General features: G+C 60.2%; 1 protein-coding gene across 7 annotated transcripts in view; it reads right to left on the minus strand.

The window, feature by feature from the left end:
* FBN3 (fibrillin 3) overlaps window positions 1-12323 on the minus strand; it is a 312181-nt gene that overhangs the window by 60183 nt on the left and 239675 nt on the right. For all 7 annotated transcript variants that reach the window (XM_073323920.2, XM_073323921.2, XM_073323919.2 and 4 more), the window contains 5 exons: window positions 8489-8611; window positions 7319-7444; window positions 6179-6301; window positions 5644-5766; window positions 853-1014 (listed from right to left, as the gene is read on the minus strand). In XM_073323920.2, the coding sequence (XP_073180021.2) occupies window positions 853-1014; window positions 5644-5766; window positions 6179-6301; window positions 7319-7444; window positions 8489-8611 (657 nt within the window). The remainder of the gene's footprint in view (window positions 1-852; window positions 1015-5643; window positions 5767-6178; window positions 6302-7318; window positions 7445-8488; window positions 8612-12323) is intronic.

Here is a 12323-nt window from a genome sequence, read left to right on the forward strand (position 1 = left end):
AAGGGCCAACCTTAGCACAAGAACAAATGTCTATAAACTGATCATCAGCAAGTTTGGGCTCAAAGTTCAATGAAGGTTTCTAACCAGCACAGGAGGAACAGCCTTCCATGGGGAATAGGCTTCCCAAACAGCCTACCCTGGCTCAAGACTGAGCCAGATACGTTCATGGAGGAGATGGTCTGAGGGGCCTGTCTACAACTTCATGTAGCCCATCCGCGACTGCTACTAGCAAATATCCCCAATGGCTGGTGATGGGACACTGGAGGGAACGGGCTGTGAGTTACTACAGAGATTCCTTTCCCAGGTGTCTGGCTCGTGGGTCTTGCCCACACGCTCATGGTCCAATTGATCACCACATTTGGTGTCAGGAGAGAATATTCCCCCAGGTCTGATTGGCAGAGATCCTGGTGGTTTTTTGCCTTCCTCTGCAGCCTGGGGCCCGGGTCACTTGGAGATTTGAACTAGAGTAAATGGTGAATTCTCTTTAAATCAAGATTTGAGGGCACCAGTTACTCAGCCAGAGTTCTGGGCCTATGACAGCAGTGGGTGGGTGAGGTTCTGTGGCCTGCAAAGTGCCAGAGGTCAGACTAGATGATCATGATGGTCCTGCCTGGTCTAAAAGTCTCTGTCCCACCTGCACTCAGCCCTCAGCTTATCCCACCCTCCCTGATACAGAGCGATGCAACCAGGCCCCACCTGTCCACCTGACCCCACTGCAGGCAGCGATGCAGCCCATACCCCTGCCCCCGATTCCCCATGTCCCAGGTCCAACCTGTCCTTGCCCTTTGGAGCACAGCAGAGCGCTAACCCCACTGCACGTGAGATTCACCCCAGAGCACTTCTCCTACTCACTTGTGTTGGCTGGAGGGCAGAGCTCACAGGGGTTCCCCCAGGCACGGCCCAGTGAGCAGCAGCAGGAGGCCCGAGTGACGCCCACCCCGATTTCAGCGCTGCACGAGATCCCACCATCCCCGCGGTCCTGAGTGTCTAGGAAACAGTTCCCGACGCGGGTGTCTGCACAGGGAGGGTAGAAAGGAGACAGTGAGCCTTGGGTGAGCAAAGCCCCCCATGCCGCCGCAGCTGGCAGAGAGGGAGGGCCGCAGCAGACCCTGGCAGCAATGGGGGAAGCCTCTGGCAATGGCCCAGGACCTGCCCCTCCTGATAACAGCAGAGTTCCCCTTGTCTGCCACCATCACCACAGTGCTGCAAAGCTCGCCTGCTTTCCCCAGGCCGCAACTCTGGCCCAGCCCCACAAAGGGACATAGCACCCAGCAAATCGCAGGAACACCCATGCCCCACAATGCTGAGTTAGGCACCCAGGTCCCTGGACAATGCATAGGGAGAGCATTCACAAAAATCCCCCTGGATTCACAAAAGCCAGCCTGCTCGGGAGCCTGCTGAGCTAGCCAGAGGGAGATCCTGACGCCGGGGTTGTGCTAAGCCCTGCTCCTCTCATGGAGTTCGGTAGGTCCCGGCTGCAGGGAGACGCTAGCTTGGCCAGCGAGCCGCAGGCGGGAGCCCTCTCCTGGAGGCTGGTGACTTAGCGCCGATGGGACTGCAGCTGGGAGGGCTGATTCCCGGCACGGCCGAGAGACCTGCGCTGGCTCGGCTCGAGCTAGCGCACTACAAGCGTGGACGCTGCAGCCTGGGGGTGGCTCCGGCTGTCTCCTGAGTCCAGGCTACCCTCAGGCGGCCAGCCCAAGCCATCACCTGTGCCACAATGTCCACGCTGCTGTTTTCAGTGGGCTCGCTCGGGCTGCTCACCCCGTGCTGGGAAGCCCCTCCCAGCTGCAGTGTGGCCGTACCTGTCTCGTTTCTAGCAAGACAGAGCGAGGTGCCCGCCCAGCTTCACACAGACCAGCCGGGGGAAGTGGGAGGAGGCAGCCCTGGGAGCCTGTAGCCCAGTGGCTGATCCCCCAGGGTAGGGAGAGGAGATCTGAGCCGGGGTCCCCCACCTCCCAGTGCACTGACCACTGAAGTGGTACCGCCCGCAAGTCTCCCGCAATCGTGCCTGTCAAAGTTGTTCCACTTTAATTAAATAATCAACTAATTAACATGAACTGGGCCAGAGAAAGACTCTGTGATGCTGTGTTTAGGGCCCCTGCCTGAGGGGTGGGAGACTCCGTTCAAATCCCTTCTCCCCATGAGGCAGAGGGGGAATTAAACCCAGGTCTGCCCCATCCTAGGTGAGTGCTGTAATCACTGGGCTCAAGGCTGTACGGGAGATTCCTGCCCCTCCCCCACAATTGGCTCCTGTGGAGTTAGGTGATCCCCGAGTACACCTGCTGGAGCGACCCCATGGGTATGACAGGCACAGGAGGCCTATCCCCCTGGTCCGTGGATTGCGCTGGGGCTTAGAAGGCAGGTAGCACCTGAGCACCTAGAGGGAGGCAGCTGTGCGCACGCCCAGAGGCAGGAACAGTGCAAGGTGCGGTCAGGGCAGCTGAGCAGGGTCTGTGGGTCACAGCGCAGGGTCGGGGTCAGGGTCTGTGGGTCACAGCGCAGGGTGGGGGTTGGGGCGGCTGAGCAGGGTCTGTGGGTCACAGCGCAGGGTCGGGGTCAGGGTCTGTGGGTCACAGCGCAGAGTGGGGGTCATGATCTGTGGGTCACAGTGCAGGGTCGGGGTCAGGGTCTGTGGGTCACAGTGCAGGGTGGGGGTCGGGGTCAGGGTCTGTGGGTCACAGTGCAGGGTCAGGGTCAGGGTCTGTGGGTCACAGGGCAGGGTGAGGGTCGGGGCGGCTGAGCAGGCTCTGTGGGTCACAGCGCAGGGTCGGGGTCAGAGTCTGTGGGTCACAGTGCAGGGTGGGGGTCGGGGCGGCTGAGTAGGGTCTATGGGTCACAGCGCAGGGTCGGGGTCAGGGTCTGTGGGTCACAGTGCAGGGTGGGGGTTGGGGCGGCTGAGCAGGGTCTGTGGGTCACAGCGCAGGGTTGGGGTCAGGGTCTGTGGGTCACAGCGCAGGGTGGGGGTTGGGGTCAGGGTTTGTGGGTCATAGTGCAGGGTGGGGGTTGGGGCGGCTGAGCAGGGTCTGTGGGTCACAGTGCAGGGTCGGGGTCAGGGTCTGTGGGTCACAGCGCAGGGTGGGGGTTGGGGCGGCTGAGCAGGGTCTGTGGGTCACAGCGCAGGGTGAGGGTTGGGGTCAGGGTCTGTGGGTCACAGTGCAGGGTCGGGGTCAGGGCGCCTGAGCAGGGTCTGTGGGTCACAGTGCAGGGTGGGAGTCAGGGTCTGTGGGACACAGTGCAGGGTGGGGGTCGGGGTCAGGGTCTTTGGGTCACAGTGCAGGGTCAGGGTCTGTGGGTCACAGCACAGGGTGGGGGTTGGGGTCAGGGTCTGTGGGTCACAGTGCAGGGTGGGGGTCGGGGTGACAGAGCAGGGTCTGTGGGTCACAGAGCAGGGTGGGGGTTGGGGCGGCTGAGCAGGGTCTGTGGGTCACAGTGCAGGGTTGGGGTCAGGGTCTGTGGGTCACAGCGCAGGGTGGGGGTCGGGGCGGCTGAGCAGGGTCTGTGGGTCACAGTGCAGGGTCAGGGTCAGGGTCTGTGGGTCACAGCGCAGGGTGCGGGTTGGGGTCAGGGTCTGTGGGTCACAGCGCAGTGTCGGGGTTGGGGTCAGGGTCTGTGGGTCACAGCACAGTGTGGGGGTCGGGGTCAGGGTCTGTGGGTCACAGCGCAGTGTGGGGGTCGGGGTCAGGGTCTGTGGGTCACAGTGCAGGGTTGGGGTTGGGGTCAGGGTCTGTGGGTCACAGCGCAGTGTGGGGGTCGGGGTCTGTGGGTTACAGCGCAGTGTGGGGGTCGGGGTCAGGGTCTGTGGGTCACAGCGCAGTGTGGGGGTCGGGGTCTGTGGGTCACAGCGCAGTGTGGGGGTCGGGGTGGCTGAGCCGGGTCTGTGGGTCACAGCGCAGTGTGGGGGTCGGGGTCAGGGTCTGTGGGTCACAGTGCAGGGTTGGGGTCAGGGTCTGTGGGTCACAGCGCAGGGTGGGGGTCGGGGCGGCTGAGCAGGGTCTGTGGGTCACAGTGCAGGGTCAGGGTCAGGGTCTGTGGGTCACAGCGCAGGGTGCGGGTTGGGGTCAGGGTCTGTGGGTCACAGCGCAGTGTGGGGGTCGGGGTGGCTGAGCAGGGTCTGTGGGTCACAGCACAGTGTGGGGGTCGGGGTCAGGGTCTGTGGGTCACAGTGCAGGGTTGGGGTCAGGGTCTGTGGGTCACAGCGCAGGGTGGGGGTCGGGGCGGCTGAGCAGGGTCTGTGGGTCACAGTGCAGGGTCAGGGTCAGGGTCTGTGGGTCACAGCGCAGGGTGCGGGTTGGGGTCAGGGTCTGTGGGTCACAGCGCAGTGTCGGGGTTGGGGTCAGGGTCTGTGGGTCACAGCACAGTGTGGGGGTCGGGGTCAGGGTCTGTGGGTCACAGCGCAGTGTGGGGGTCGGGGTCAGGGTCTGTGGGTCACAGTGCAGGGTGGGGGTCAGGGTCTGTGGGTCACAGTGCAGGGTCGGGGTTGGGGTCAGGGTCTGTGGGTCACAGCGCAGTGTGGGGGTCGGGGTCTGTGGGTTACAGCGCAGTGTGGGGGTCGGGGTCAGGGTCTGTGGGTCACAGCGCAGTGTGGGGGTCGGGGTCTGTGGGTCACAGCGCAGTGTGGGGGTCGGGGTGGCTGAGCCGGGTCTGTGGGTCACAGCGCAGTGTGGGGGTCGGGGTCAGGGTCTGTGGGTCACAGTGCAGGGTTGGGGTCAGGGTCTGTGGGTCACAGCGCAGGGTGGGGGTCGGGGCGGCTGAGCAGGGTCTGTGGGTCACAGTGCAGGGTCAGGGTCTGTGGGTCACAGCGCAGGGTGCGGGTTGGGGTCAGGGTCTGTGGGTCACAGCGCAGTGTGGGGGTCGGGGTGGCTGAGCAGGGTCTGTGGGTCACAGCACAGTGTGGGGGTCGGGGTCAGGGTCTGTGGGTCACAGTGCAGGGTGGGGGTCAGGGTCTGTGGGTCACATTCACAGGCTCAGATCTTAAAGTGCAACAGATGCTGAGACAGGTAGCCTGGGGGAAACTCCCTCTGATTGGCTGCCTTCCCCACTGCCCTGCCTCCTGAGTCAGAGCAGCCAATCAGGGCTGCCGAAGGAGGGAGATGGTGCTCTCCCTGCATTCCCAGGGCCGACAGGAGGGGTGTGGAGGAGGGAGCAGAAAGAGCTGAGCAACTCGAGGTGGCTCTTCTGGCCCCTCACCCACCCTCCTGTGAACAGTGGGGATCCCCCACCCCTGCCCCCACACCCACCATGTGTGTCCCTGACCAGGGCTGTGAGGACCTGGATGTGAGCAGACGGTGCTGGGGGCTGTGGAGGGAGCCAGCTATCAAGAAAAAGACATTGAATTAACCTGTGGAACTCACTGCCTCTAGTCTCCTGGAGGCCAAGGTCTGACTAGGACTGAAAGCAGGATTAGCACTTTGCCTGGAGAACGACCCCCCCAGTTACATGGGACAAGACAGAAACCTCAAGGGCATGAGCCACCCACGAGAGTCTGGAGCCAGAGAGAAACACCCCTCTAGGCAGGTTCTGCACCTCTCCTGTCTCCACCAATGAATGGGGCTGAGTGAACCCTGGAAAGGCTGGTTCACCCTGGGAGTGGGGACGGGGGAGGCCCTGGCGGGGCTGCTCTCTGCTGGAAGCTGCACTCACCCACGCAGCCCACTCCTGTGGGGTTCAGCTCGAAGTCCTGGGGGCAGTTGCACAGATAGCTGCCCGGGGTGTTGACGCACAGACCGTTGATGCAGTTCACGGGGTCCGCGCACTCGTTGACGTCTGCAGGGACGGGGACGGGGACGGGTCAGTATCAGGAGCAATCACTCATCACCAGGGAAACCTCAGCGATCGCCCCGGTTGGGAGGCAGAGCATTCCCACGCCCCAGGAGACGACAGACCACCCCTCCCCGCCCTGCCCTCTGCCAGGGCTCAGGCCTCAGGATCAGCCGAGCAACAGGCGGTCTACTGAGGCCGCTGCAGGGTCATGGGCACCTGGCCCTGGTTCGGCCGAGCCCTGCCCAGGGCAAACATGGAGCCCGCAGGGCCTGTCGCTCAGCTCCCGGGTGCCAGGCTCCCCTCCAGGGCTGGGACCAGTTCCTCCCCTGCAGGTGACCCCAGGACGCTGACCAGGGAGGGTCTCAGAGAACCAGTCCCCAGGGGACCCCCTGCCCCAGGCGCTGGCCCCAGCTACCTGTGCAGTTGCCTCCGCTCCTGTCGAGCTCATAGCCGTCATCACAGGCGCAGCGGAACATCCCAGGCAGGTTCTGGCAGCTCCCGAAGACGCAGATGTTCTGGAAGGTGCATTCATCGATGTCTGCCAGGGAGACAGAGCTGGGCACGTCAGAGCTAGCTGGGCTCTGGGGCCAGCGGAGCAGCTTCCCCACGACCCAACACGTGACAGCAACAACAGGCCAGGCCGGATTCCTGCCAGCCAGGATCGACTAGCCGTTCCCCCAGGGAGCTCTCCGTGGGAGGGAAGGGCCGGGCGCCTGCCACGGGGGATCTCCGTGGGAGGGGAAGGGCCGGGCGCCTGCCCCGGGGGATCTCCGTGGGAGGGGAAGGGCCGGGCGCCTGCCCCGGGGGATCTCCGTGGGAGGGGAAGGGCCGGGCGCCTGCCCCGGGGGATCTCCGTGGGAGGGGAAGGGCCGGGCGCCTGCCCCGGGGGATCTCCGTGGGAGGGGAAGGGCCGGGCGCCTGCCCCGGGGGATCTCCGTGGGAGGGGAAGGGCCGGGCGCCTGCCCCAGGGGATCTCCGTGGGAGGGGAGGGCCGGGCACCTGCCCCGGGGGATCTCCGTGGGAGGGGAAGGGTCGGGCGCCTGCCCCGGGGGATCTCCGTGGGAGGGGAGGGCCGGGCACCTGCCCCGGGGGATCTCCGTGGGAGGGGAAGGGCCGGGCGCCTGCCCCGGGGGATCTCTGGGCTCAGCAGACGTCACAGGCTCACCGAGGTGCTGCTAAGCAGCAGCAGCGGAGCAGGCAGCCAGAGCAGTGCAGTGGTCCGAGGTCTGCAGCCCAGCTGCGGCCAAGGGTGCTGTGGGGGGGGCTGGGCGTGATGTCTGAGCAGCCAGGCCACACTCATAGGCAGGAATTTGGGTGGCTCCTCGCACTCCCTGGAAAGAGGCCTCGGCCTTCCTGAGCCCACTACACCAGACGCCAGCTCCCTGGGTCCTCAGCTGCCTGGCTGGAGCCGGTGACTGGAGCGTTGGTGTGCTCCCTGGGGTGGCGGCAGGGCCAGAGCCCTGCACTGGGCAGCAGCATGGCGTGAAGGACCTGGCTGTGCTGGGGCAGCGTAGAAAAGCTGGGCAGTGCCGTGCTGCAGGAGCCGTGCTCTTACCCTGGCAGGCCCTGCTGTCCTCCGTGGGGTTGAAGCCCATCTCGCACTCGCAGCGGTAGCCCCCGGGCGCGTTCAGGCACTGCCCGTTCTCACACAGGTTCACGTTGTCCGCACACTCGTCCACGTCTGCAGGAGAGGTCACCAGCACGTCAACGCATCAGTGGGAAGAAGGCCGGAGCCTCCACCCCACCCAGGGAAACTCCCAGGAGCCGCCACAATCTTGTGCCCCCTCCCCCCGGCTCATGGGCAGCTGGAGGAGGCTCCACAGGAGAGGAAAGGAAGCTAGGTATTGTTGGGGGGGTTCCCAAAAGCACCTGCAGGAGATGCACGCTTTCGGGAGGGCTCCCTGACCTAGAGCAGGTTACCCATCCCCCACAGGCACGAAGGCAGGAGACCTCACAGCTCGTGATGGGACAGCTCTCAGTATGCCCTTGGCATGGGGAGCTGGCCAGAGTGCTCCCACCGTTAACGGGTGGATGGAGATGGGGGGATCCCATGAGTAACCGAGCGGGTGGGGGGTAGGGGGATCCCATGAGTAACCGAGCGGGTGGGGGGATCCCATGGGTAACCGAGCAGGTGGGGGTGGGGGGATCCCATGGGTAACCGAGCGGGTGGGGGGATCCCATGGGTAACCAAGCATGTGGGGATGGGAGGATCCCAAGAGCAAACCAGCAGATGGGGATGGGGGGATCCCATGTGTAACTCAATGGGTGGGGGTGGGGGGATCCCATGGGTACCCAAGCAGGTGGGGATGGGTGGATCCCATGGGTAACCCAGTGGGTAGGGATGGGGGATCCCATGGGTACCCGGGCTGGTGGGGATGGGGGGATCCCATGGGTGACCCAGTGGGTGGGGATGGGGGGATCCCATGAGTAACTGAGTGGGTGGGGATGGGAGGATCCCAAGAATAAACCAGCAGATGGGGATGGGGGGATCCCATGGGTAACTGAACAGGATGGGTGCGGTTTGGGGAATATCTGGCTGTCAGTCAGGGTTTGCATCCCAGAGGATGGGGGCTGGTGGGGGAGGGGAGGGTCTCTCTACCCTGTCTCTGCATCCCCCACAGTAGCCGGGGAGCGATCAGTTGCTCCCCACAGCTGGGCTAGACTGGAGCAGTCCTAGGTGGGCGTCAGGCCCCTTTCTCTGCCTCAGCGTCCGGACACCCTGTACCTGAGCAGGAGAAGCCGTCGCCGGAGAAGCCGTCTCGGCAGGCGCAGCGGTAGGAGCCGGGTGTGTTCACGCAATTGGCGTTTAGGTTGCACTTGTGCTCTTCAGTGGCACATTCGTCCAGGTCTGTGGGGAGAAGCCCAGTGAGAGGATTGCTTGTCTCCGGGTCTGAGCCCGGGGACAGCACAGGGTTACAGGCTGGGGTCTGAGTGCCTGGGCTGGGCTTCCGCCTCCTGGCTCTCCATCCCCCACTGGTGAACACGGGGACACCCAGACGGACAGCATAGCTCCACACACCTATACTCTGCTTGTGAGACGCACACACATGCTGCCTGAGACGCTGACACGTGTATACAGACACACACACTGCCTGTGAGCCACCCACCCTGACACACACACACTGCCTGTGAGCCACCCTGACACACACACACTGCCTGTGAGCCACCCACCCTGACACACACACTGCCTGTGAGCCACCCATCCTGACACACACACACTGCCTGTGAGCCACCCACCCTGACACACACACTGCCTGTGAGCCACCCACCCTGACACACACACACTGCCTGAGACGCTGACACGTGTATACAGACACACACTGCCTGTGAGCCACCCTGACACACACACACTGCCTGTGAGCCACCCTGACACACACACACTGACACACACACTGCCCATGACACACACACACACACACACACTGCCTGTGACACACTGACACACACACTGCCCATGACACACACACACACTGCCTGTGAGCCACACACATACAGACACACACACACTGCCTGAGACATTGACACATATGTACACACATTGCCCATATCAACACTGTGACGTTGTACTCTATATGATTTTATGAACAATGCTAATGAGTGTGAATATAATGTAACTGGAATATGCTTCATGCCAAAGGTTTCTTGTAAGGTGCCATTACAAAGCATATAATCTACTGAGCGTGGTCATCCTATTTGTATAAATGTATCACTCTTGTATCTGAAACTAGAAATATAAAATATAACTCTGAGGTCCTATTGTAGTTATGCAAAGTGTGGGCCATTAATGGTGGTTTGGAATCTTGATGGCTCCCATCAACCAGGACTATTGACTATGGCTCTGTTTGCTTGCAGGCCTTCCTGTGAGCATAGGTGCCAACTTCTCCTGGCGCTGGTGATTGCTTGCTCCCCCCCACCCCTAGCCCGCTACGACTCCACCCCTGCCCCACCCCTTCCTGCCCCTGCCCCACCCCCATTCCAACCTCTTCCCCAAATCCCCACCCCAGCCCTGCCTCTTCCCCGCCTCCTCCCCTGGGCGCGCCACGTTCCCGCTCCTCCCCGCTCCCTTCCACAGCTTGTTATGCCACGAGACAGCTGTTTCGCAATGGCAAGCACTGGGAGGAGAAGCGGGGATGACGCGCTCAGGGAAGGAGGTGGAGGCGGAGGTGAGCTGGGGCTGGGGGGGGCGGGGTGCTTAGCTTCTGGCGGGTGCAGAGCACCCACCAATTTTTCCCTGTGGGTGCTCCAGCCCCGGAACACTTATAGAGTCGGTACCTATGCCTGTGAGTCAGGCTGGGAGGAATGAGGGCTTGAAATCTTATAGTGACATGTCACCATGTCACCTGAACTGGAATCCATCTTTAGCCTGGTGCTTTTCCATTTAAAAGGAGGGGTGGGAACCCAGAGAGGGACAAAGAATTCCTGCCTTATGCAAAAGCTATATAAGGGGGTAGAACAGAACAAAGGCGGCTGCAATCATGAGAAATCCCCTACCTACCACCTGAGCTGGAACAAGGGCTGTACTGGGGAAAGAACTGTGCCCAGACTAGGATGGTGTCCAGTCTGTGATAGAAGCTTATTGAAACATCTGAGGGTGATGTTTTGTCTGTATTCAGTTTTCTTACTGTATTAGGCATAGACTTGCGTGTTTTATTTTATTTTGCTTGGTAATTCACTTTGTTCTGTCTGTTATTACTTGGAACCACTTAAATCCTACTTTCTGTAGTTAATAGAATCACTTTTTACTTATTAATTAACCCAGAGTATGTATTAATACCTGGGGGGGGCAAACAGCTGTGAATATCATAGAATCATAGAATCATAGAATATCAGGGTTGGAAGGGACCTCAGGAGGTCATCTAGTCCAACCCCCTGCTCAAAAGCAGGACCAATCCCCAATTAAATCATCCCAGCCAGGGCTTTGTCAAGCCTGACCTTAAAAACTTCTAAGGAAGGAGATTCCACCACCTCCCTAGGTAACGCATTCCAGTGTTTCACCACCCTCCTAGTGAAAAAGTTTTTCCTAATATCCAACCTAAACCTCCCCCACTGCAACTTGAGACCATTACTCCTTGCCCTGTCCTCTTCTACCACTGAGACTAGTCTAGAACCATCCTCTCTGGAACCACCTCTCAGATAGTTGAAAGCAGCTATCAAATCCCCCCTCATTCTTCTCTTCTGCAGACTAAACAATCCCAGTTCCCTCAGCCTCTCCTCATAAGTCATGTGTTCCAGACCCCTAATCATTTTTGTTGCCCTTCGCTGGACTCTTTCCAATTTATCCACATCCTTCTTGTAGTGTGGGGCCCAAAACTGGACACAGTACTCCAGATGAGGCCTCACCAATGTCCAATAGAGGGGGACGATCACGTCCCTCAATCTGCTCGCTATGCCCCTACTTATACATCCCAAAATGCCATTGGCCTTCTTGGCAACAAGGGCACACTGCTGTCTCATATCCAGCTTCTCGTCCACTGTTACCCCTAGGTCCTTTTCCGCAGAACTGCTGCCTAGCCATTCGGTCCCTAGTCTGTAGCTGTGCATTGGGTTCTTCCGTCCTAAGTGCAGGACCCTGCACTTATCCTTATTGAACCTCATCAGATTTCTTTTGGCCCAATCCTCCAATTTGTCTAGGTCCCTCTGTATCCTATCCCTGCCCTCCAGCGTATCTACCACTCCTCCCAGTTTAGTATCATCCGCAAATTTGCTGAGGGTGCAATCCACACCATCCTCCAGATCATTTATGAAGATATTGAACAAAACCGGCCCCAGGACTGACCCCTGGGGCACTCCACTTCACACCGGCTGCCAGCTAGTCATGGAGCCATTGATCACTACCCGTTGAGCCCGACAATCTAGCCAACTTTCTACCCACCTTATAGTGCATTCATCCAGCCCGTACTTCCTTAACTTGCTGACAAGAATACTGTGGGAGACCGTGTCAAAAGCTTTGCTAAAGTCAAGAAACAATACATCCACTGCTTTCCCTTCATCCACAGAACCAGTAATCTCATCATAGAAGGCGATTAGATTAGTCAGGCATGACCTTCCCTTGGTGAATCCATGCTGACTGTTCCTGATCACTTTCCTCTCATGTAAGTGCTTCAGGATTGATTCTTTGAGGACCTGCTCCATGATTTTTCCGGGGACTGAGGTGAGGCTGACTGGCCTGTAGTTCCCAGGATCCTCCTTCTTCCCTTTTTTAAAGATTGGCACTACATTAGCCTTCTCTCTATCAGTATTATAGAGGGTGTTATAGAGGGTGTTATAGCGGGTGAACAATTCATGAGTTTACCCTGTATAAGATTCATACAGGCTAAAATGGATTTATTTGGGGTTTGGACCCCATTGGGAGCTGGGCATCTGAGTGTTAGAGACAGGAACACTTCTTAAGCTGTTTTCAGTTTAGCCTGCAGCTGCTGGGGGACGTGGCTCTGGCCTGGGTCTGGGTTTGTAACAGGCTAGCACATCTGGCTCAAACTGGCAAGGTCCCGGAGTCCCAAGCTGGCAGGGAAAACGGGTTAGAAGTCGTCCCGGCACATCAGTTGGCAGCTCCCAAGGGG

The sequence above is a fragment of the Lepidochelys kempii genome, chromosome 25, assembly GCF_965140285.1.
Source record: "Lepidochelys kempii isolate rLepKem1 chromosome 25, rLepKem1.hap1, whole genome shotgun sequence".
NCBI classification, from domain to species: domain Eukaryota; kingdom Metazoa; phylum Chordata; order Testudines; family Cheloniidae; genus Lepidochelys; species Lepidochelys kempii.